The sequence below is a fragment of the Phalacrocorax aristotelis genome, chromosome 3, assembly GCF_949628215.1.
Source record: "Phalacrocorax aristotelis chromosome 3, bGulAri2.1, whole genome shotgun sequence".
NCBI classification, from domain to species: domain Eukaryota; kingdom Metazoa; phylum Chordata; class Aves; order Suliformes; family Phalacrocoracidae; genus Phalacrocorax; species Phalacrocorax aristotelis.
The window spans coordinates 46,561,436-46,587,854 of record NC_134278.1 but is presented as its reverse complement, the minus strand read 5'-3'; the positions used below and the strand labels follow the sequence as shown (position 1 = coordinate 46,587,854).

The 26,419-nt window shown below is 35.6% G+C and overlaps 1 protein-coding gene across 3 annotated transcripts in view; it reads left to right on the top strand.

Annotated features, from left to right (window-relative positions):
• Window positions 1–26,419, top strand: part of ASCC3 (activating signal cointegrator 1 complex subunit 3) — a 281,717-nt gene that overhangs the window by 167,345 nt on the left and 87,953 nt on the right. For all 3 annotated transcript variants that reach the window (XM_075087348.1, XM_075087349.1, XM_075087350.1), the window contains 5 exons: window positions 10,403–10,594; window positions 10,923–11,147; window positions 20,788–20,907; window positions 25,150–25,314; window positions 26,150–26,236. In XM_075087348.1, coding sequence (XP_074943449.1) covers window positions 10,403–10,594; window positions 10,923–11,147; window positions 20,788–20,907; window positions 25,150–25,314; window positions 26,150–26,236 — 789 coding nt within the window. The remainder of the gene's footprint in view (window positions 1–10,402; window positions 10,595–10,922; window positions 11,148–20,787; window positions 20,908–25,149; window positions 25,315–26,149; window positions 26,237–26,419) is intronic.

The following is a 26,419-nucleotide window of genomic DNA, read 5'->3' as shown; positions in this document are numbered from 1 at the left end:
TAATCATTATCACTTATTACCGTTAATCAGATTATAGTATATGAACATTGCAATATGAAAATACATAAACATCTATAATTTTTCTTATCCTTTGGAGATTTCTCCAAAATGCTTGTCTTGTAAGATTTAACATTTGGCAACACTGAACTACAACGTGTTACTAAGGGATCCTCAAAATTCTCTCAAAATAGCAAAGACACAGGAGGAATAAAAGGTCTTTAGTTCTGAGACTTGTTTAATAGTATCAGTACACAAATTTTTTAAAAAAACTTTATGTGATTGTAATTACAGCATTAATTTTCTTATGGGTCTTCATATTACACAGGTATCTGAAAAAACTTATTGTGCTGCAGATGGTCTGATGTTCTAGTTTGGTTGTCTTTTTTTTCTTGTTAAAGTTCAGGTTACATAGTTCAAGTTACTTGGAGTGCTGAGTACCATTTTGACCTTTTTTAGTTCAGGATTTTGTACCACTTTTATATTATTGACTTGCTTTTTTTTTTTATCATGTCTGCTTAGTATTTTTATTTTTATTTCTTCCATGCTGTAGGGCAGAAGCTAGAACAATGAAGAAACCAAGCCACAATACCAAATCAATTGACATTTAATACCTAGGGTTCATCTCTCCAAAAGGAAAGAATTATTTTCCTGTTTTAAGGCAAATTTCAGCTTTTCATGGTCCTACATACAGGATGCCAGTCTAAAACTGTTTGAAAACCCTATAGACTGTTAATTCATACTGCACATTTCCAATTACCTATAAAACTTGTAAGAGGAATTCCATTCTTCTGAAGAATCCTCAATCTGTCACTTTGCGTAGCTATGAAGTTGTAGTGGACTGTTACGGTTTAATTATGAAATGAGAAATAGGCTTAATGTTCACAAATGGATTTTTTTCTTGCAGGGTTAATGATGTCTCAGTATAGCCTTTGAGGAGGGGTTACACTAAGAATTATGATGATATGCAATAAGTAAACTGCAGTTGTATTGGAAAGATCTTGAAAACGCTTTCTGCTTTCATTGTCTGAGAGTAAAAATGCATCCAGTATTGTCATGGCTCAGCAGAGTTGCAGTTTTGAGTATTACAAAGCAAAGGAGGTGTTCTCAAATATAACAAATATTTTTATAAAAACCATACAGTATCAGTTTCCTGTTGAAGCAGAAATATTGAAATATTTGCACAGCTGAGCACAGCAAGAAAAGGTTTAGCTAGGTCTCCGGAAGATGTCAGTATTCCAGCTGAAACTGGTACAAATTCATCCTTGGTGTTGCAATGCTACCCTTGCATGTCATCACGCTGTCTCTCTCTCGAGCAGTTTCTTTTTGTGCTGTAGATCCTCCCTACTGGCTAGTTTTCTAACAGAATACAGAAAACTTCTGACAGCAAAACAGACCAAGATTGATGACTTTTTCATCTGTGTACTCCAAGTGGTTAACAAATATGACAACAGGGCTTCCTGTCACAAGGGCTGGAGAAGAATAGATACCTTGCTGTGTTTTACATGTTTTATATATCTGTCCTTGGAGAGAGAACAGTTTAATTCTAAATTGATGAGAAAGAAAACCAGAACTTTACATTATTTTGCATGCATTTTAAAATTGTGATGTTATACAATTAATTGAATCTTAATGTGCATTTTCATGTTATTGCTAAACTGAAATGTTTTGACACTTCTTTTAATAAGATTCGAGATTATTTAGGCACAGTTTTCTGTAAGCTGTGAAGTCCAGATTTTCATTATACTGAAGCAGTACAAAAATGTCTCTATATAATTTTTATTGCATTTGCTATAAACAGTAGAAAGATGTTTATCATTGTAGAATATATTAATATTGTTATTTTTACTGCATTTCCACTCAAGCTTAAACTGGGTCATTATAACAAACATTTCCTTTCTACCTAAAACTAGTGCTACGTTCCATGTGTGTATTCACAGAAGAATTATTTTTCATTCTAAGTTCTTAAACCCTTTTTTCTGAGAATCAGTAATTCATTCAGTTGTAAGACAAGCTCCAGAGTCTGGCTTGAAGTGAAATGTCAGGTTTCTTTGGTCCACATTACAAAGTTCTGGCTCAAGTTGAGGTAGTGTATTGCCTGTCTATACAATCAGTTCCTTTTTTGCTTTATAACAGCTAGGCATTAAGTGAGATAATTTGAAACTATGTCTACATCCTCGGTGACTTGTTGCAAATCCATCATTTGTGCATGCTCAAACTTGCAGTTGTGATTCATTCCTGGCTCGGCTGGCTGGCTGGCTCAAAAATGTAACATTCTAGTAATACTAAATTTTCTTGGCTTCTACGATCAGTGAGGTCTGTAAACACTTTTATCGTCTGCATTACAGATCATAGAACTGAGGAATCAAAGATTAAATTAAATGTTTACCTCTTGTTCAGGGTTTTTAATCTGATTGCTATTCTTCCTCCTCCCACAGAATCTTATTTCATTCCCTATGCACTGTGTAACTTTTCCAATGAAAAAAAGATGAGAGTGCTATGATGTAACTTAGTGTACTGTAAAAAGAGCACACTGAATAAGGCAAGACATTTCTGGACACCATACCAATCCGTTCTTTAACCTGTAGTCATCACTCCCTAATGCGCCAACTGGATGAAACACAACCTTGTGCAATAAATAGCTTATGATCTCTGGTAAAGCCAGGGCAATAGAAAGATATGCCAGAAATTCTGCCTTACACCTCCTTTCCTTGTAAATCAAAAAGAGAAGAAAAGGATAAATCCTAGGAATTGTTTATAAACTGTTCTCTGATTGGAGCACAAAGACATAGGGAATAATATCCCTATTTGTACAACTCCGAAGGCCATTTTAAACTTGCATTATTTTGAAAAATCACAGTATTATCTATCATATGCAAAGTACATCAGGGAACCATTGAATTGCCAGATTTCAAATTCCCAGCAGTTACAACTACTGTGTAAGAAGTGTTCCAGCAATAATGACTATTTTCTTTATTAGCAGAAAACTATATGTTTTTACTCTTTGCTTTTGAAAGCAGACAAGTCTTCTTCGTCTGTATTTACAGAATTCATTTTCCTTTAAAGGGAACAAGAGTTTCCCAAGTTTTTTTCTTCAAAGAACACCTGCACACCGACTCTGTAAAAAGTAGCAGAGTTAGCAACCTGGGTTGAAAAGTAATCAACTAAATCTAAATAATAAAGATAAGCAAAAGAGCATATTAAAATATAAGTATCATCTAACTGTATCTCAAGACTGATGATCGTACAGAATGAAAATTATATGGCTTTGAAGAAAAGTGGTCATTATTTCACTTGAATTAAAAAATACAGCTATGTTAGAACAAGACAGTCATAGCTTGGATAGGCTGCTTGGCAATCGTCCCTAAGTGTCTCAACTTCTCTTCCCTTCTCTTTTTCTACAGGTTTTCTACTTATGGTTTAAATACGTTAAAACTGAATTATTTGTTACTTCACTTTGCAGTGCCTCTGTCTTTTACAAACTACAGAAACACAGGATGTTTTATAGACTTGAAATATTCTTCTTTAAAACTTTCACTGAAGGTGGCTCTGCCCTGCAGAGAATTATGTGTGCATGTAGAGAGAATTGCTTTTAGTGCAACAACTGAAAAATAGTCTGTGGCCTACTGAGGACTAAGGACAGATAGATTCCTATTCTAAACAAGTATTTTTTAAATTACAAATTGGCAGGAGACAACCCTGAATCAATAGAAACCTGCATACGCACAAAGAGGAGAAGGTTCAGAAGAAAAACAATTATAATACTATAATACAGAAAATTAGTCCTGAATTATGTGCCCCTGATGATTGCGCTCAAAGAATTGTTATCTTTACACTGGTAGAGGAAGACGTTTAAGCAAAGCAGTCACGCTACTCTCCTTTCTTTCTCCTTCAGAGGTATTTTTATAGCACTTTACAGAACTTACTGAGGTGATTTCAGTAAATTGATCAGAGCAGTAACTCATAGGTTTAAACAATTCTAACCTTAATACAGTGAACTTAAATCTCCAGAGGGAGACAATTAGATTATTGACTCTTCCAGGAGAAATTCAAACTGATTCACATTTGTTTGCTAGAATTACCTTCTTCAAATACTGTCTTGCCAGGTACCCACTAATTATAACCCAGTAAAAGAATAAATGTTGGACAGAGATATTACTTCAGAATAACTATACAAAGTTAATAGCTAGATACATTAAAAAAGTGAAGATGTAGAGAATGAGCATGCATATTCATTAAGTAAAATAGCATATTGACCAGCCTGCATCCATCTAGAAAAGATCTGCTAGGTCATGCAAGTCATCTTCGTTGACGAGAGCTCTCAGTAGTCTTCGGGTTCTTCACAGGAACCAGGTGCAGGGTGAAGAGTCAGTGAAGCTAATGCTGCTGTTCCTAGGAAAGAGCGAGGGAAGAAACGTGAGGGTATATCAACACAGAAGCACTACCTGAATCCAATGTATTGAACTGTTGGGTATCTTCTTTAAAATGAGTGATTTATAACTTTACAGAAGAGCTTCATGAGAAGTTGTTTAAACATGATTTAGTGTATTACTATGTGTTTTGTAAATACTAATAATTTTCCATTTCATGCTGTTTCTCAAGAGGTATAGAAGGTAACACAAGATAAGGACCAATTGTTTGATATATTTTCATCACAGAAATGTAGTCAACTTTGAATTCCTTCAGGGAAAATTTCTTTCAAAAGTCAATTTTTTGCTTCTCTACTAAAATAATAATTTAATCTTGCTCTTACCGCGTAACATGTCACTTCATCCTTGTCCTAGAAACAGCTGCTGATAGATTAGTTGTTATGTTGTTCAGTACAAGTTGAATAATACAAATAAAAGTTCTAATTCATAAAAGGAAAGTCCTCAGGTAAAATCATTGCAGCTCAAATGCATTCCTCTCTTCTCCCTTTAGACTGCAGTCTGCTTTTTTCCCGTGTTCAGTTTCTGTCATAAACTGTCAGATAGTGTTACTGCTCATCTTCATGGTTTAGTATGTTCTCTAGATTTCATACTCTTGCTCAAACTGTGCATATTAAGGAGTCTCAGGGGTTTTTCTGTAACAAGAAATTACTATGTTTTTACTTCACATGTAAAAAGCCCTTCTCATGGTTTTATTGGCACTAAGTTTTGATCTGTCCCCTTTGAAACAGCAGTTGTGAATAGAAGAATAAAGCTTAAAGATTTAACTTGTATAGATTAATTAATATGCAATATTTATGTAGTAAATTCTGAAGATCAAAGACCGTGAACGATCATGCAGTCTTCTGATAATTGCTTTCCATTTCTCTCGGTCCTCAGACATACTGAAATCATGTTAGGTTTTTTGTATTTAAGGAACAGGAATAAGCCCACTGATGGACTCTTCAGTTTCCCTTTTTTCATTCTGCTTTTCTCAGCCGCCTTTTACTTCCGGAATGGATAGAGACTTCTCCCATCTTACCTTAATCTCAAACTTTGAAAGACAATCAGTATTCTTTTCTGATTCTGCCAGCAGAGCAGATTCAGCAATATGATTAACATGAATGAGGCAGAGGAGGCTTTTGTCTTGTTGGAACTTAAAACAATTTAGAAGGTTAACCGAAGAATTAGACTTTCAGATGTCTTCAGGAAAGTTGCAAAATAGTTGTTTGGGAAATAACTGATTTGTACTCATCACACAGTAGTACTAAAGAAAACTGCCCTTCATTGAAGGTTGCAGCAAAAGATACCTTACTTTATTTTAGATATCTGTGCTATCTGAGCACTGACACTCATCAAGTAAAGCTAATGAGACCTCAAAATTAAGAGCCAGTACTTTGCAGAGTGTCAGGACAGTGCAGAGAATAAAGGACGGGAATAAATTGCTCAGAATTGGTCAAACCAGTGAATAAATATGATGGTGCGTTCTGAACAAACCGCAAGTGCTGCCCCGTTGTGAACTCCACAGAAAGGAAGTTACAATGATTGAGTCTTATGATCACAAGCATGAAGTTTTGCTACAGTAAGGTGGTTGTAAGAAAAAGACTAGAATAGCCTGTGCCATTTCTGTTACTGTAAGAAAATATATGGTAGTTAAAAACTGTGTTATTAGTGGGGAAAACCCACCAAAATTCAAAATTGCAAACAATATCTTCAAAATGAGGAAGCAGAAAGGATAAAGAAGTAATTTACAGAAAGAAAAGAAAGTCTGATCTTACCAAGTAGTGGTGATCTGCTTAGTCTGTCCTAGGTGATTGTAGCAACTGGAGATTAAAGAAAAGGCATAAATTGGTGTTTCACTTACCAAGAAGTAATTTATTGGCAGCTGCTTCTCATAATCAAGCTTATTACTCTTTTTTACTTTTTTTTTTTAGATAAAGTAAGAAAAAAAATAGCTATAAGCCTATTAAAAATTTCAGTCTTTGATTCATGAAGTATTGGTAGTTCAGACAAAAAGAATGCAGCTTATACTCTTTATGAATGATGATACCTTTGTGACACCAGATACAAGCAAAGGATAAGGAAGGGTGTTAAGGCTTTAGATGGGGTACGCTAAAGCTTGATTAAGTCTTTTTTCTGCTACATATGCCTCAGTTCTCATTAAGATAAAGCAGGACATTTTTCTGTGTCTAATTGTGACATTTTTAATGTGTCTTAATGAAGAATTGCATGAAATTCAAGACATTTAAAGGAGAAATACAGATAGCAGCAAGCGAAGCTAGGATTTTATTTAATATATTCTGTTTTAGATGCACACACACATGTAAGCAAAGGTCATAAATCTACAGCCCTCTGAGCAATAAGGGAGGGGAAAGAAAATCAATTCTAATCAGGAGACCAGTGCCAGACCTCATAATAACAACTTCTCCATACACCTGAGGCACTTAGTAACATTTCGTATAAATTTTAAGCAAAACCTTTTAGTCTGTAATAGAACAAGGTGGGAGTAGTACAACTTTTTATGGTTTCCCTTGCCTTATTTAGTAGTTGTTGGTTTTGTTGTCTCTGCAACCATTAAAATCAAGCTTTAATAGAATAACCGTGCAATTCATTTGCACAAGTGTGTAGGTTTGTTTGCAAATATGCTGCCACTAAAGGATATGCTGTGTGAGCAGTCTTCCAAGCCATCGCCGAGATACGTGGTTTATTTTTTTATTTTATTTTCTCAAGTGTAACTTTATAAAATTTGGTTACTTCGTTGTTCTTGAACTAACTTGCCTTGTATCTTTGTAATTTAAAATGCCCACATATTTCTGGAAAGAAAATTCATTCAATTTCTGTGCATTTAATGGAATCATCAAGGATACTTAGTGATTTGATTTGCTTGGTATTTGTTTTTTCCTGTGTCAAAAGTGGGCTGTGAGTTTTCATTTTAAAAAGTTCATTATCTTCTGTGTTCGCAAAAATGTATTTAATGTGTCTCTAAACTGATTACTGTGCAACCTGGAAGACTAGCACTTCATGGATTCAATAAATGAACAGAAAAAACCTGTGAATATGAAATAATTCAAAGATGTTTCAGAGTGTGTGGTAGATTTTAGAAGCATGTTGATACTCTTTCTAAAAGCGACTATATGGATACATTTAGGTGTATCTACATATTTTTAAAGGGTTGGTTAGTCTTAAACTTGTAAGTACTTGAATTATAGTCAGACTAGCATTGCCATATCTTAATGTGTTTTCTGTCACGAACTTTCCCCCTTTCTCCTCCTTTTTCCGATATTCACAAGTTTCTTTCTCTAAATTAGTGAAATTGTAGTTCCGAAAACTGTAAGCAAATACAGTTTCCTTCCATATATAGTATAAGATTTTACTCTTCTTAGTTTCCCATTAGTAAATTGGGAAATCCTTTAAATATCTAAAGGGTGGGTGTCAGGACAATGGGACTAGGCTCTTTTCAATAGTGCCCAATGCCAGGACAAGGGGCAATGGGCACAAGTTGGAACACAGGAAGTTCCACCTCAATGTGAGGACAAACATCTTTCCTGTGAGGGTGCCAGAGCAGTGGCACAGGCTGCCCAGAGAGGGTGTGGAGTCTCCTTTCCTGGAGACATTCAAAACCTGCCTGGACGCGTTCCTGTGCCCCCTGCTCTGGGTGTACCTGCTCAAGCAGGGGGGTTGGACGAGATGATCTCCAGAGGTCCCTTCCAACCCCTGCCATTCTGTGGGTCTGTGAAATGCCCTGTCTTTCAATCACATTAGACAACATAAGCAATCAGGTTACAAAGAAAGATATGTAAACTTTAAATCGTGGAGACTTGAGAACAAGATTTGGCGCTCTCAGCTATAATATTTAAATTGTAATTTTTTTAAATATTGAGTAATAGTGCTTTTTGAAAAGTAGTTATTTAATACCTGTAAAATAGTCATGTGACAGCAATATAACAAGCTCTGCTAAAAAAAAGTTACATTTCTGATGATTGTCTTATCATATAGGAAGATTTGCTGCGTTAAAGACAAAAGCTAATTACATTGTTAAATGCTTACACCATGTTCTGAATGTAATCAAGGTCAATCCCAATTTCTGTGTCACAGTTATTCTCAGATTTGCAGCTGAAGTGAATTTTCCACATGCCTGTCTTCTATGAGATTTGGTGTTGATATACTATAAATGCAAACCTTGGTGCATTTGTGTTCTTTATAAAGTATTTGTTTCCATTCACTAGCTCATAAAGAATAAGCTTCATGAACTGCACTGCCACTTTCTCAGTTTCTTATTTATTCATTTTTAAGCAATACAGCAGTTAATTAAATTTGCCAAAAAAAAATCATGTGTAGTTAAAAGCTGAGTTTGATTTCCTTTAAATGAATAGTAAATAATTACTGCTAAAGCAGGAAAGATCAGATACTGAGAAGCTGCATAATTGTGAAGCTAAGAAATGTGTTTTTCCTACAATATTTTTCCTTTCATGTCCTCCTTTATAATTGCATTCCCATCTCCCTATTTATTTCTGTGTTTGCAGAGATTTATTGTTCATATTTGGCAGTATGCCAGTACTGTGAATGATATTTTGCTTTGCTTTACCAACTCTGTATCCCTTAAGGCAACTGTCAGTGGCTGTGTGTCAGGTACTAGTAAATGTGAAGACTTCTAAAAAATAATACTAATAATCATAATTTGATCTAGAATTATTTCACTGTAATATAGAGGGCTGAAAATACAGTCAAAAAATACTTAACTCTCATGTGGTCTATGGAAAAGTAGGGATTCTCTGCTGACAATGATAATAAAGAAATCTGTTTGGGGGAAGGATTAGAGTCATCATTACCACAACCCTCCTGGTGTCATATTCAGCAGCGATTGATTTTGGAAGGCAGTGAGTGCAGCAGTTAGGAATGTGGAAGAGATGGGAGGAAAATCAGAGGTGCTTGTGGCAAATCGGGGACGTTGGAACATGAAGATCTGAGGAACCAGTAGCCAGGGGTGAGGGTAAAGAGCGTGTATACGGCATACTTTCTGTCCTTTTATATTTAAGCTCATATAAGCTTCATTGAAGGTCCTTTATTCCAGTTTACAACCGAGTTACCATGCCTTTTCTCCTTTCATCTTAATTATAATAAAAGGATTGTACTTTTTGTGCCACTTGAGCTTAAGCCCAAAGCATGGTTCTGAACAGAAAGACAACTGTTCCCATTGGGCTAAAATGGCATTAACTTGGGTGGTTTGGGCTTCCTCTTTAAGTGGTTGGTTTTCCTTCCCTGTTGCTTCTGGAAGAGACACTCCAAAGCACTTTGAGTTTCAGAGTTTAGTGTATTCAGAGTGTATTAGTTTTTCTTAACTTTTGAGTCAATATCTGGTTTAGGTGAGGCATGATAAAGCTAGCACCCAGAAATAAGGGAGACATGCTTATGGACCTCATGCACAGTGGGAGGCTGGAGGACCTGAGGATTAGCAGACTGAGATCCCAGCCTCCTACACATGGGGAAAGTAAAAATGGGGGGTAGATGAACAGTTTGATTCCATACTGTGAATTTATTAATCCATATTGTGCCGGGCTGATGCAATGGCTGGTGGTGGGGAATGGTATTGCCTCCTTAATGTTAAGTATAGTGTGTGGCCTGCTGCCTTGAGCCTGTCCTAGTTGCCTGCATAGTCTGAAAGAGTTGTTTTTAAGGAAAATAATATGTGAGTTCTCAGTTTCAGTGTTTATACTGGTTATCAGTGCATTTGGAACTCTGTTTAAATGAAGCTATATTTTTCTAAAAGTATTCTTTTAAACAATTAAGTGTATTTTTTGGAAAGTAAGAACAGAAGTCAAATTCCTTTGTAGAAAATCATGATATATTGGCACGGATGAAAAGTTCGTCATTAATAGAAATAGTTCCTTTTGTACGACTCATAGTAATATTCAGTGGGTCATTTTCCTGTAATTTTTAAATACAGTACTTCTTGTACTGTAATTAGAAGTTAATTTAATTTTTATGTTTTTTCATTCTAGGTACAGAGATCCAGAAATAAGCAGTTACGTGAGCTGTTTCCAGATGGGTTTAGTATTCATCATGCAGGAATGCTGCGGCAAGACAGAAGTTTGGTTGAGAACTTGTTTTCTAACGGACATATCAAAGTCTTAGTTTGTACAGCTACGCTCGCCTGGGGTGTCAATCTTCCTGCTCATGCCGTTATTATTAAGGTAAGAGCTTCCATTACTCTGCACATGGGTATCTGTCTTAAAATAAAATTGTAAAGAAGCATGGATAGCAAGATCTTTATTGTGGGTTTTGGGCCTGGAGGGGAAATGTCTGATTGACTTGAAATGTTATTTATATCTCATTAAACTGATTCTCTCCAGTGGGATTCTAGTTTGTATAGTAAAGATTTAAATATATCAAAGATTATGAAAGGATTAGTTAAAGTACACTTCTGAAATCATGCTATATTTGCCTAATTTCAGTATTCAGCTCATCAGGATTATATTCATGTGTATTTATGTTAATTTTTATTAACTTTTCTTCAACCAGGGAACACAAATATATGCTGCAAAAAGAGGCTCCTTTGTTGACCTTGGAATTTTAGATGTCATGCAGATATTTGGTCGAGCTGGACGGCCTCAGTTTGACAAATTCGGAGAAGGCGTCATTATTACAACTCATGATAAACTCAGTCATTACCTGACTCTTCTTACTCAGCAGAATCCAATTGAAAGCCAGTTTCTTGAAAGCCTTGCAGACAACCTAAATGCAGAGGTAACCTTTGAATCACTTAAAGAAACTAGCAAACTTTAAAGGATTAATACTATTTGAAGCAAAAATGCAATGTTGTCACACTTAAAATATCTAAAATGGAAATTTTATTTGTTACTGGTAGTCTGTGTGTTTAAAAGGAGTGAACTGTCACATGTGAAAATGTTGGGGGCCTTTTACAAAAGATAGTATGTATTAGAAGTAGTACGGAGAGTCAAAATATCGTTAAGATTAGACTGTAGAAACACATAGCATTTACCTTTAATCAGAAGTGCTTTGTTAGGATTCAGTAAGTGCTCTGCATAACTGCAGATTAAAATCCACAAAAAATTAAAGCATATCTGTTGTATATAAACCAACTTACTTCACGGTTGACTGCAATATAGCAATAATAATGTACCTGGCTTGAACCCTTCCCTTTGTTCTGTTTTAAAATGGTGATCAGAACTGGTTTATTACAAACAGCAAGTTCCCAGTTTGCTTCAGTTTAAAACTTAAAATGCATTTTCTTTGAAAATGCTGTGGTTGTATTGAGAATACTGACCTCTGTCATGTTAAAATATAATGATTTAAAAGCTATCTATTGTAATAACCAATTAAAAATATGTATATACACACACAGACCTTTTTTACAAGGAACCCTCAGAAATTTAAACACGCTTAAATGAGGACGAGAATACTGTTTTTCGAAGGCACTGGATGTTTTTTCGACAAAACTAAAGGAGTTCAGCAAAACTGAAATGTTCAGTGGCATCTTAAAACTGATTATCCCTTTGAAAGATGTGAAGTTTATTTGGTCTCTCAGGAGTAGTCTTTGGTTTTTAAGATGCTTATTCTGGGGTTTTTTCTATATAATTCTTACCTATTTATGTTTATTTTTTACCTTTTTATCACTTTAAAATCTTTGCATTATTCAATCATAAATAATAATTTAAAAAGCAAATTCTGGAAAGGAGCAGAAAATTATACAGGACCTTTTAATGTTAAGATTCGTTCCTTGATTCTTTACAAATGGCCGAGTTTGATCATTCATGATTTTGGTTGGTTTTATTTTTCTTTTAGGGGGTCCCATAAGTTATTTCTTCAGTTCCTATTAACAGGAGAAATCTCTGCCCAAGTACAGTCACACATCAGAAGCAGAATAAGGTTTAACTGTATTCCAAGTATTTCCACACACAAATGTGGGGGAATGAAAATGTTGATACCTGTCTACACTCACAGCTACTCCTCTGTACCTCAAGGCTCTGGAGTGGTCTGAGTACAAGGAGGGAGAGAGAAATTGAACTTCCCCAGAACAGGAGACACGATGTGATGAAAAGGAGACATCTGCAATTTTCCCATCCTTCTTTCTGCCACAGAGGAGAGAGGAGAAATAACAGAAAGCATGCTTGCAGTGGGCAGGTGTAGAGCTCTCAACCATTTCCTTTTGGCAACACTTATATTCCTGGAGATAGACACCTGTGAATGTTCTCTAAGTGGAACTGGATGGATATTCAGTTCTTTTAAAATTTGATAGTAGCAACTTACACGTTAGCAGTAATAATTTAAATCCTGAAGTTGTTTGTGAAGGCTAGGATTTCCTGTAGTTATTGTTCAGCACCCCAAGAAGATAGGAGGGATAGATCTGGTCCTGGGTACTGTGTACCTTTTCACTAGGAAAAAGTCCAGTCAGATTTCATAGAAAAGCTTTGTTCTTTTTCTTGAGATACAGGAAGTAGGCAAAGAAAAAGGAGTCGGACATTCTTTCCTTCACAGTAAAGGATTTATTTTTTACTTTTTTTATTTTAATATCAGAAATTTAGTCCTCCCATCTCACAGAAGGCCTTCAGGTCAGTGAAGAATTACAAAGACAGTGGAATAATAAGCACCTGTTGTGAACTGGGTCAGAGAAGATCTCTGTGATTGACTTACTGTCAAAAATAAATGGCATGGCTATATGCCACTGTTTGTTCAGCCTTGGTCTGTATTGCTCCAAATTGTCCAGAAGGTGTGTGGATGTGCTGGTGTGCTCACCTGAATTATACCAGGAATCTCAGGTGTTCCTTCCACAGAGCTCCAGCAGAAAAGCTAGCTTTTGTGGGGAAAATGTTTTGCTGACATACCCTAAAAAATCTTGTTGGTTAAATTACCAAAAGAAAGTTTCAGAGGAGGTACAACAGCTCTCTATAACTAGCCAGAACTAGAAGTGAATAAGATAAAGAAAAAAATATAATTTTGGCCAATGCCAGTACAATAATTAATCGCCCTGTTCATAACAAGCTTGCCTGGAATATAAAATCTGGAACAGTCTGTCTTTTAGCAGAAGTGGAGATAAAAGAAGTGTAATTTTTTCCTGTGGTGAAGATTTTGTAATAAGTGGTAGTATTTGTATGGAAGATGTGATTGCATATGAGGGAAGGATGATTTGACTTGATGAACCACGAGTTCCAGTCCTATTTCTTTCCTCTCAGCTGAGAATCCTTAGTTAAGAAAGTATGAGATGTAAGCTATTAATTTTCAATGTGTAATATTCTGCAGAGAGAGGGAGGTTTTAATGGGCAGCATGTTGTTCCTCTGATCTGAGCTGTAGTTCCAAATGCACAAATTTTCCAGCAAGACCAGAAAGCAGAGGTAATTGTTATATTCAAGCTTAAAGGAAGGATTTCTGAGTTTGTTGTTTAGGGGTTTTTTTGAGGAGACAAGTGAATTGAACTTTTTATGTAGAGGGAAAAAAATTTTAAAAATCTAAAAGTAATTCTATTTTCAGTATCAAAGAAAAGACATATTTGGTTATAGTTACCCTTTAGGATTCTTCTCCCCTTCTTCCTTTTCCACTGTACAAATTGCAAATTCTTAGTTTTAAGTCCTAGGTGTTTATCTCACAGGAAGTATTTAGAATGGTTTAACAAAATATTTGTTACGTAGTGAGTGTCTGCTTGTATGTTTCCATATGTTACAGTACTACATAGTAAATTAAGGTACTGAACTGCTGCTAGCATTGACTTTGGTGCAGCTAGCACCAAAAACACATTGAAGGTGGAACAGACCTGACTGATGGTTAGAATACAAAGCAATTTTAATTTGTCCCAGGCTTGTGATTGTAACAGCAGTTTTTAAAGGTAGCAGTGTCTTCTCTTTTTTTTCTTTTTTTCCCTTTTCCCTCCATTAGTAGTAACCACTCAACTAGCTTAAAAGCTGTTTAAAAAAAATATCACTGAAGACTTGGAAAGGTAAATACCATTCTGTAGCACCAGCTGAGTATGTCCAAATGGATACTTAATGAGGAGGGGAAAAAGGCATCAAAAAGCAAGACATTCAAGGGAGAAAGGGCTCTGTGAGCTCAGAATAGTAATGTCTACAGTAATTATGAAACGCTAAAAATTTTCCTAACAAAAAACAGTGAGTTGCAGCAATTTTATGTAAGATTGACAACAATAAAAGCAATCTTACTCATTAAGCTTTTCTTAGATTTTTACCTAAAAAGAGAAGGATTTGCTTGCCCAGGAAAGTATGTATTTCTGCTAAGTAGTTTCTTTTCAAATGTGTACACATTATTGAAACTTTTACCAGAAGTAGAGGAAATCTCAATAGAAATTCAGTGACTTTTAACAGTAATTAAGTATCCAAGTAATACTCTGAAAAATATTGCTCTTAGACACTGCAAAAATAATTTGGTTACATTGAAGGTGTGAAATTAAGAAGTTAGACCCTCTGGCCTGTTAAAACAGTAGAACTAAAGAAGAAAAAAATAATGGAATAGAACAATAATAATTCCATTTCATACGAGGTAGTCATCTGAACTTACCCAGTCAAAGATATATAGGAAGTATGTGATGTACAAAAACAACTCCTAAATGCAGCACTTCTATCACAGAATTTGGGGTTTGGGAAATGCAGCACTTTTACTACAGGATTTGGGGTTTGGGGAAAAGAGCAGAAAACTGATGGACAGACAGAAAGATCTCTTTTCAGATTTTATGTAATGGTAGTGTTATCTGAAAAGAACAGTGTACTCAAGGCTTTAAATTCCTGTAGATTTGGTGGCTGCAGTACAGTTACAGCAGCTGAAGATGCAGTCAGGTTTTTGTTAATCGCTGTGATAAATGGTTGTTAGTAGAAATACTGACGGAAAATGCTGAAAAGCAATAGACTAACAAGGGCATGAAACCACCATTGTTTTGTCATCTGATATGTGTGATGTTACTTATTCTTCTGACATGACATGCTGGAAAAATTAGCACCTGACAGATTACAGGAAATCGATATGATGAACAGTTTCAAGAGGTATTGTGTTAGGTTTTTTGGAAAGTAAATTTGTAATTTCTTTATAATTGGAGTCAGTCTAAACTTCTCTATATGCTGATTTGATCTAAGGTAGTGGAATCCTCTGAGAAGGATACAGGCTTTTTAGAAATTATATTTATCTGGAGATGACTATTCCATAGGCTGCAGCATTCTGAAAAAAATAAATACATTTTAAAACATATGCCATCGTATTGATCAGTAGATAGTCTTAGGAAGCACATGGAGTTTTGGTCATCTGTTATAGTCACTGTGCCTTTGGCAGTAACAGTAGCACTATATGGAGACAAAATATATGTTTATTGACTGATACAGAAATCCAGACAGTATGCTGTTGACCACTGTCATCTTTGCCATAGCAGAGCCGGTTGTTAGCACCAGCAAATCTGCACTGATATATAATAAAATGACATATTTTAGGAGCAGAGTCTGCTTTTATTACAAATCATTCAGGAAATCCAAATGCTTATGCTGTAGTTATCAACAGAAACCAATTAAAAGCCAGAAGCACTGCTGAATTGTTTAAATTCTTAGTTTATTATAGACAGAGCAGTAGCTGAAAGAAGAACTAGTAGAATGAAGGCGGCAGTTGGAAATATGGGAAGACTCCATGTTTCCACAAGAATATGAGGTTGCTTTTATCTAGACCAGGTCTCCTGGCAGAAACAGGTAGGTGTTAAGAATGAGGCAATGATGCAGATATTAGAGGTAATACAGTATATAATCCTAGCCACACAGTCACTAAGCGGAATCCAGAGCCTTGAATTTTGTATCTAGGCTTATGTGGTGCAGGGATAAAATTTGGGATGGAAAAAAATTAGGATATTTTTAATTCCCATTTCAAAATGAATTTTCTACAAGGAGGAAATTTTCAGAGAGGATGGGCAAAGGAATAGATCAGCTTCTGTGAAAGGAACACACCAGTTTGCTGGTACAGTTCAGGTGAGAACACAGACAAATGGGACATTATATTGACAGAGTTTTATGAAGTAATGAGTGACATGGCAAAAGATTGCACCTCTCCTGGAGCAAGAAGCAAGAAATATTGGCTGAGATGAGTCAGTGGCAGGTTCAGAAAACACAAAAGGATGCCAGCTGGGTGATTAGACTATGGAACACTGCTGCAGGAACTTGTATCTAAAAGGTAGAGTAGTTCAAAAACTAAGTAAAAATAGAATAAAAATCCATTGAAAGATATCAAATGCAAAGGTAAAACCTTTAACTAAAGACCTTGAGATTTAAGAATTTGGGAGAAATTTATATGGTGCTTGCTTCACATTGCCACCTTCTGCCCTTTAGCATTTTCTGTTATCTTATCTCAGAGACCGCACGCTGGCCTTGATATCCCAGTGCATTTGTTCTTAGGAAAGCCGCAGAGTGGGAATAGCTGAAATATACCCACTTTCATTGAGCTGACACCAAAACTAAGAGTTTGAACATGTGTTTCAGCACCTCAATCCACTGAGAATTCTCTCCTGCAGATTTGAGTTTTGGTTTGGGGTTTCTTTTTCTTCTACAAATGAGCAGAAAAATAAATGGTCAGTGATGATCAACATAGGCACGGACATGCCCTTTTCCTTTTCTGCTGAAGTTGGGCCACTGGGCATAATGGAATGTAAAAACGAATAAAATAAATAGCTGGTTAGGGCGCTTAGTCGAGATGAGCAAGTGCTGGGTCAGTTGACCAGCTGGCAAACAGAAAATACCTACGGCTGTATTTTATGGAAATACAGGAAGAAAGATAAGATGCAGGGGATGTGGTTTAATTAGACCATAAACTTTAACTTATCTGGGAACTATCATCAATAGCTCATACAATGCAGGTCACCATTCCTTCCCTAATTGTTTCCACCTGATACAGCCCTCCCCGACATCCACAGCTGGACCCCAGCTTGTTGTGGGGATGACTGCTTTCCCCAGAGAGCAAGAAACTGAGGAGAGGATTTGCAGTGCTGGACAGTAGGTTTACCTTGCCTGGGGGCTGTGCCTTTCCTTGCAATTACTTAGGGTTTTGTTGTGAAGCTAGAAACATAAGTTGGTGACTTGTTTAGTTTGGACAAACCTCCTAATCTGTTTTTTTTGCCTTGAAAGACTGAGCAGCTGTGGTTCTCGGAAGAGATACAGAATTCCTTCAAAGCCCTTCCAAAAAAATCACTCAGGAGCTGGGTGGCTAATCTGGGTATACGGGGAAAAGTGCAGTTTTGCTCCCTGGGTGTCCAGGGCCCTGGGGCCTGGCCTGACCTACATGAGACCAGCAACCTCATCCATTCTCCCCTCACCTTCTTCTGTTGGAGTTAACAGATAATGACAACTCTTATGTTGTTCGGTTGTACTTATAGATAGTCCTTTGGTTGCATATGGTTGGAGGAGATTCTGTCCCACCTGGGAAAATTTTAGTAGCATTAAGAAATTCTTTCAAAACCCATACAAGAATAAGACCATAATCACTTCAGATGCTGAAATGGTAATTCAAAATACACTGGTTTTCAAAGCAAAGATAAAATTGCTTATTAGGTTGTTAGAAAGATTCCTTGCTCTCTTGCCTTAACAACAGATATTTGATTCATTTATAGAACGTTTTCATCAGTGCAATCTGGCTCAATTGTACAAATATAACAGTAGTCAAACATTCTTATGTAAAAATATGGTATATTATATAATGTATGATAATATGTACTGTATATAATATTATATATTAGTAATATTTGTAGGCCCTTTTCTAATCTGTATAGAAATATCAGAGACAAAAACTTCACTTTCCAAAAACTACCCCCAAAATGCCATGCTACTTATATCTGTTTACACTTTTTTGAAAATCAAAAACGTCTCCTCTGAAATACTGTTCAACTTGATAAAGTCTAGGGAATTTTGCTCTTCCTAGAAAGGTTGGACTAGGTGATCCCTGAGGTCCCTTCCAACCTGTGATTCTGTGAATAACGTTTGAAAAAAAAATTATTTAATGAAAACGTGGGCTACTAAGCACATGATTCAGTGATGGGGATATCAGCCATTGAACAACTAGTTGAAAATTTGTGATGCTGATGCGTTTTTCGTTTAAAATGACACATTGAGTTGGATTAATATAGTACTCAAGTTTACATTTTGTGAGCGCAACACATTTATTTGTATTGTGTTTTGCGTTGTGTGTTGTGATGACTGCTGCGATCAAACAATGCAAAGTCAACATAGTAAATACTTCTATTCATTGATTATTCTATCTGTAGCTAAATACCTAACACATGGTTGAGGAAAACCTAGAAAATTTAGAACATTTTTTCTTTTTCCTTCAATGAAGCATCACTTCATCTATTTATTGATTTTATGAATACTACAGATCCTAGGTCTTAACAGAGGCCCTCTCCTAACTCTGTAAATAATCTATTTCGTAAACTCTTAAGTGTTTGTATTAATAAGGTAACTTCTATCATTCATACTGTTTTAACAAAGGTATATATTTTCAAATAATCCTTAAGAACTTCACTTGAACACTAGATGGCAGCAAATAATTAGAAGTTGTGGGAGGTTTTTTTTGGTCTCTATATTATTCAGTGAATATTCATTAAAGCTGGGGGAGAAAGGAGAATGCGGTATTAGAATTCAGTACCATATCTGAAACCCAACTCTATTTCATAATCACTTTTTACACCCCTCAGTTTTAACTTACAAAAATAATTAATTTGTAAGTAATATAATCAGATATTTGAACAAATGAGGGGAAAAAAATGCGGGTGTTGTTCTTTTCTTTTTAATTGTCAGACTTCACTGTTGTCGGTAATGAGAATTTTACGTTTTCGTGATTGTGAAAGTGGTTGTGTGAGGGAAAATGTTACTATTCAGCTATGTTGTTATGCTATTTCAAGTTGTGTACTGAAAGATATTTGAATCATAGGAAGAAACCAAATGCTGAAATTAACCTGGGTAGTAAACTGAGTAATAATAACCTGTGGGCTGTATTAGACATTTTCCCTGTAGTAGTCTATGAAGAAGTGAATGTTTTTGTAGCTACTTCCATGCATTGTGTAGCTGCATACTTTGGAAAACAACACAATGGGGCTTCCCCAGACCTCCTTATGCTATTGAAGAACAAATATCACTTGAAAAATATGTGAGACAAAGCTTAGGGTTACTCCACGTTATTTGTCATTGATATCAACAAGGTTTTTCAGATTTCAGTATTTTAACCCAGGGCAGATTTGGCTTGCTAATATTTTTTTTTTCACTAGATATTTATGTTATTTCAAAAATAATATCTACATTATTATTATTATTAAAGTCTAGATGCTTAGATCTGAACGTTCATACGAAATCACTTACAGTTGTATAGGGTTGGGGTTTTTTTTTCCATTTTTGCCAAGTCATGTGGAATGTTTATATGAAATTTAAAACTCCAGTAAAACAAAAAGTGTAGTAATGGATCACAAAAATTCAGTAAGGGGGACTTCCGCTTGTTTTAAAAAACCAGCAACAACGAAAAAATATTTGTTGGTAGGACATGCAGGAAATATTAAATTCTCCTGGTAAAATCAGGTTAACTGGAATAAGCAATAAAATGCTTCTCATTAATGTAATCATTACAAAATAGAGCTGAAATTATCAAGTAAAAATGTGCATGCAGTAAGTAATTTGGTGGTAAAACTACTGAATTGGCAAAAAGAGTCACCTAGCAAAAGTACCATTTCCGAATACCTGATTTGGCCCTGAAAAATAGATGAATATATGTTTATATATACATGTGCCTATTACCTGTTCAATTTTGTTATGTTTTGATATAACAAAAATGTAGCAGGTACCTGTATGTTTCACTTGCCATATACAAAAGGAGAAAACTATTTGTAAAAACTGTGTATAAACAGTTTGCCAAATATGAGGGCATGCTGCAGAAAATCCTGAAGATTGTCGGTGTCATTTGGTTTAGGACTTGAACTAGAAAGTGCTTTTACATTGGTATGGAAAATTAATCTTTTAAATGTAGATTTTTTTTATAAAGATACTCTTCTTTAAATTACCCTGACCCTATTTGCTAAAAATTACATTGTTTCGTTTGTCTTTTTTTCATAACAAGCTTGCTCAGTATCATCTTTTAATTGTAAAAATCATAAGTGGTGTAGGAAAGGCCACGTAGTTCACTGTATCTATAGTAATATGTCACAGAACATACCATGTTATTAGATGTTCGTAAGATGATGTTGTGTAAATGATTCAAGTTATTGTCCTACGATTATTTTAAAATAATTTAAGTTGGAAACATACTGACATTTTCTTTCGTCTAGTGCTAACGCTCTGAATTCCGTATGTTTTCATCCAAATACTTATGTTCAGCTGTAACATATACATTTAATTTTGTCTCTTTTCCTATTTCCAGATTGCTCTTGGAACAGTAACTAATGTGGAAGAAGCAGTAAAGTGGATAAGTTACACTTATCTTTATGTGCGGATGAGAGCAAATCCATTAGTATATGGCATCAGTCACAAAGCTTATCAGGTATAAAATGCATTTTAAAAAAAGCTGTAACCTGTTCTGGGTCTCTAATCCTTCCCTGATGTGAGGATAAATATTTGCTATTTCTACTTACCTGACATCAGCAATTCTTTTAAAGTGCTTAGAAAAATATATTTTCTGTAGCAGAGTATTTTTAACACTAAATTAAGAGGCCCCTTCTGTTCACATAAAATAAATTTTAGCTGGCCGAGGTATGCTCCCAAGGACAGCACTCATTCTTATCAGGCAGTTACTGTAACATAGCCTATTGTCAGTGTTTCAGTATTGTAGACTAGATATAAATGATAAAATAAAGCATTCTTGAGTTGCTTACTTTCCCCTCTGCCTCCGTCAGCTTTTGTTTTAGAATATTTCAACCCATGACATGTTATAAATTATAAAATTACCTTTTAATTTTTTTCCTTTGTGTGATTTAGTAACTATAAGATTTTTTTTATTCATCTATTTTGAATTTTTTTTTGCTTATTTAGAAGTGTTCCATACAGTTATATAAATCATAACACAGGGTTTTTCAAGATTTTTCTTTATTATCTGTAATTTGTAGGAGGTTTTAAGAGTCTACAGATTATCTAAATATTGTTACTTTTTTTTCTGCACAGCTGTTTATAAGCATCTAATGTTAACATAGTTTGGACACGGGTAATTGAGCCTAATGCAGGTGAAACTCTCACAAGTATATGGTAACTGCAGTTTATTTACAAGCCTTGAATCTGTTTTGTGACTTCATAATTTGCCATGTTATTGTGAACAGCAGTTGTTGTGGTCATTGCAACATGTAGAGATATATGTCAGGCGATATTTTTTTAATAGCTTTGTGTCTGATATTGGAAGCTGCAGTGGAAGTAGGCAGGCTATTGTTTAAGCAAGCTTCTGCAGACACCTTTAGTTCTCTGGTCATCTCAAATCTGTTTTCTGTAAAAAGCCTTACAGTATATTGCCATATGTTAATATAATGCTATATAACACAAATCACAAAGCAATAGATAAATGAAAAGCAAAAATTGCTTTGCTAGTGAGAAGAATGTTGTTGTCCCATTCCTATAAATTCCTCCTTTTTTTTATCAGGTATGTTCAACCCGTGTTATTAACAAATTAAGAAATGCAACTGTGGTGGTAATAACTGGTGGAAAAAAAGCAATAAAACACTAACTGAAGTGGTTTTTGTAAATTTAAAAGATAATGAACAAAAGTTGCTCCCCCTCCCCTCGCTTTTGTGTTTTTATTCAGTGCTGAGAAAGTGGAGATTGCCAGCACTTGTCTTTTCCTGCCACTAACCTCCTTTCTACCGCTTGTGATTTGATGTGCTAATAATAGACATTCCTATTTTTGTGTTAAGCCAGTAACAAATTATATCAATTTGAAGTGTTATCCATTCATGTAGGAGCGAACCCAATGCCAATCCCCTTATTTTCTAGATAAACCAGTTTTAAACTTCAAAGCTAATGTGTTGTAGGCAGTATATGGATGTGGGCATAACCACACATTTGCTCACTTAAGTCCTTCTGTTCCTTCTGTTCTGGTTATAGGTATCCAGTTTTCATAATTGGTATCTCATTGTTTTTTAGTAATGTTGCAGGATGCCAATTTCTATCTTTGTTTTGGCTGACGGCCAGCGTTACACATTCAGAATCCATATATCTGCATAGCCATCATGGGTCACACTCTTCCCAGCTGCTCTGTGGGGCTGACAAGATGCAAACTCGCTCTCCTTTCCCTTTCCACAGGTGCTCACCACATCCAGTAATTACTTTAGGGCACAAAAGGTCCAGCCTGTCCACACAAAAGGGGTGTGTTGTACTGCGCAGGGACACCAGGCGAGCATGCACCGGCCATGCACCAACATGTTCTGCATCCCATATTTTGTCTCCAGGGTATTACTGCTCCCCACCTGGCCAGTTTCTAGGCAGTGCCCAGGAGCAGGCTACTCCAGGCCCACTGCTTTGATTTGTGACTTTTCAAGTTGTTTGCCAGAAGGTACACCTAGGTGTACCTGCTCAAGAAGGGGGGGTTGGATGAGGTGATCTCCAGAGGTCTCTTCCAACCCCTGCCATTATGTGAGTCTGGGATTCTGTGAAGTGCCAATAATGCCTTTTAATGAGTTGGGGAAATGGCCAAAATTTATGATGAGCAGCAAGAAGAACCAAAGAGTAGAAGGAAAAAGTGGAGCAAATGTGAATGTCATATTAGTGAAGCCTGTGGTATGAATTACAGGCATTTTCTCATCCTTTTACGGTTCCAAAGGGAAGGTGGCTGGTTTGTTTTTTTTAAGGTAACCCCTTTGCTGTTTTCTTCTCTTTTTGGTTCCACTCTTTGGTGTTCCCACAGTTAAGCAGAGCTTTTTATCCCCATAAACCGTAGAGTTTATGTTTAGAACATCTGTAAAAGTTAGAACTTTCCCCCGACACTTCTCTCAGCTGGAGAAAACAATGTGAATAATAATAATGTACTTTATCATGCATTCCTAAATTTCGATATGTATAATCTAGACCTGCTCAGTTTCTTGCTGTGGACATGCCAATGCTTGTTTTTAAGAGTATGGCTTAAAGTTGTTCTAGGCTGGATCTTTTATGCTGTGGGATTTCTAATTATGCAAGTTCAACAAAAAGGGTGCTAACCATGGATTCTCTACACTGGAATATTGTTTCACAGCCTTTTCAAGTTGGTGACCTTTCCTTTAAATTTAAAATATTTCTATTTGTAAAAAATGTTATTCTACTGTTACAGCTTTAGCTTTTTTGTATGTAAGGCAAAAGATTGGCAGGTAATTTGGGCTGCCAAAAGAGTAGGGAAGAGTTTTGATGTTTGTTTTTTTTAATATCTCCCCCACCAGATAGTTCTAAGAAATGTTAAGCATCTGGCATCCTGATCGCTTTTTTTTTTTTTTTTTTTGACTACCTCTGCTCTGAAATCTGACCTCAATGCATGACTTAGTATTGAGAAAAGCACTGTAGGCCTTTGTCATCTTAGCTTTTTGACTTGAAACTAAGGCAAGCCATAACTAAGGAGAAACAGCTTCAGAGTAACTGGCAAAGACAAGGAATATCAGGAACTAGTCTTGCAGCTGCTTTGTGGAGATGGCTGTGTTCATCTGCAGCTTCACTGAACATGAGATGAAGCACTTCAGCACACTGAATTCGAAACTGAATACTGGCTCAGCGAAAACCAAAGTAAACCAAGGCATAGCAATTCTTAAAGCCTGCTCTTTTCTGCAGTCTTGGTCATATATCTCTGGTGCAGATTTACCAAGAAGGCCAGTATGACTTACTCTGTAGAAAATCTGAACTATACAACCCCTGAAATAAAAAATGCTGCCTATGAAATAGAACATAGTTTCAGTCTTTTCAAATTTGGTGACGAGTCATTGCTTATGTAATAAGCCATATCTCAGGTGCACATATACCAGAGGGTTAACATGGCTATGAATCCCTTTTCACCCAACCCTGTCAGGCTGGGTATACCAGGCGCATGATGCGGAAGCACACAATTACAGAGCAGTACCACTCAGATGGGAGTTTTGCCCAGTCTTGTATGTATTAATGAGATAATGTACATTATTGTTTGGACAAAATGTCCAAGTTCCTGAACTTTTATATGAATAGAAGTGCTGTTGGACACAGCAAGCTCCTTGTGTGCTTTTAACGTGAATGTTTATACGGCACATCTGTAACTCAGTAATTAGCTGACATACCCAAAGCTTTTGGCGATGTTAGAGTTTTTTGCTAGTAAACATTTCAGCCATCCAATTGGAAGCTTATTCTATTTGGGATACAATTAAAGCCATCCTCATGTTGGGTAACCAGGCAAGGTATATCTTCAGCCACTTTAATGAATAGAAGATACCTTAAGATGGCATGTTTTTGTGAAGTGATACATTAATGATAATTTCATAAAGAATATGTTATCATTAAAACTTCTTTCAAAAACTTCAATGTAAATTTATTTCATAATCATGCTACTGTTTAGTAAGCAATATTAGTCTACATTGTATTGATAGTCTCAAAGCATTGTAAAAGAAATATTTTGATTATTTTGTCCTGTACAGACAGTCTTTGGTCAATAATGTCAATGTAACTGTTATTAGTGAGATCTCAAGAAAATCTTGACTTAATTACTGTATCTTCCTTTTATTTGATTTCTGGCTTTGTGTGACTGGGTTATCTTAATAAAAATATTTATTTAACACTTTTGCTTTTCTACAAATAAATGTTTGTGTTTCGTGTCTAGATGGATCCAGGTCTAGAAAAGCACAGAGAACAACTGGTAATTGAAGTCGGCAGAAAACTGGACAAAGCCCGCATGATTCGCTTTGAAGAGCGAACTGGCTTTTTTTCTTCAACAGATTTAGGCAGAACTGCCAGCCACTACTATATTAAATACAATACTATAGAGGTAAAATATGATGTTCTATTTCTGGGGGTTTTTCCTTCTTTTTGAAGCTATACCTAAAATAGTTGTAAGATATTACAGAATATGTAGCTGATTTGTTCAATATATTTTCAAATCATATTTACCGAAATGGGGAGAGAGAAAGTAGAGAGGAAAAAGAAAGAAACTAAGTATAAAGCAATACTGAAAAATTAGACTTGGTGTGAAATGAGATTCGAATTTCTATAGTCTCTGCCTTCTTTTAGGTGAATTATAAGAAACATTTTGGTATCAACAGTGTCTGCAACCATTGGTACCTGATAGCACATTCAAGTATACAGTCTGATAACAGAAAAGTTTTTCTGCATGAAAATCCTAATAGGTTCCCAAACCTTAAACAGCTTTTGGCACTGTAATCAGATTGTGTCTAACTGTGTAAGGAACAAGCTTGATTTGATGTACACACTCATCTTAAAACCTTTCTTTTGTAGGAAGTAAGTCTTTTTCTGTAATAAAAACTGAAGACTTGCCATTAATAATTTTTAACTGTTTACTGTCACTATGTATAATTAGTCTCACAGTTTTATTCACTCAAATATGACCTAGGCTTTTTTTTTTTTAAATGGCCATAGAATGCATGTCTCTCGATTTTGGGGTGCCCAAGTTTCAAGGGACTGTTTTTCTGAAAGTGCTGAGAAGTCATTCTGGAAATTGTTCCTGTTTAAACTGCATTACTCTGGTCTTCCAATAACTTATATTTTAATGTTATATGCCTTTTTAAATCTTGGTTAATATTTCTTTCTTTTGTGCTATATGTATATTTTTATTTTCAATGTTAAATTCATTTTATTTTCAATAGACTTTCAATGAATTGTTTGATGCTCATAAAACAGAAGGTGATATTCTTGCTATAGTATCAAAAGCTGAAGAATTCGAACAGATAAAGGTAAAGTTGTATCCTTCCTTCATACAAAGAATATATCTTAGAGCCAGACACTTCTGTAGTACTCACTCCATAAATAGTGTCTACAGTCTCAAGTTTTGTTAAATATTAAGCACCATTATAAAATGCTTTCTAAGTTGGCATAATTGCCAAGAGCTATATATGGTCTCACTCAAATTTATCTGT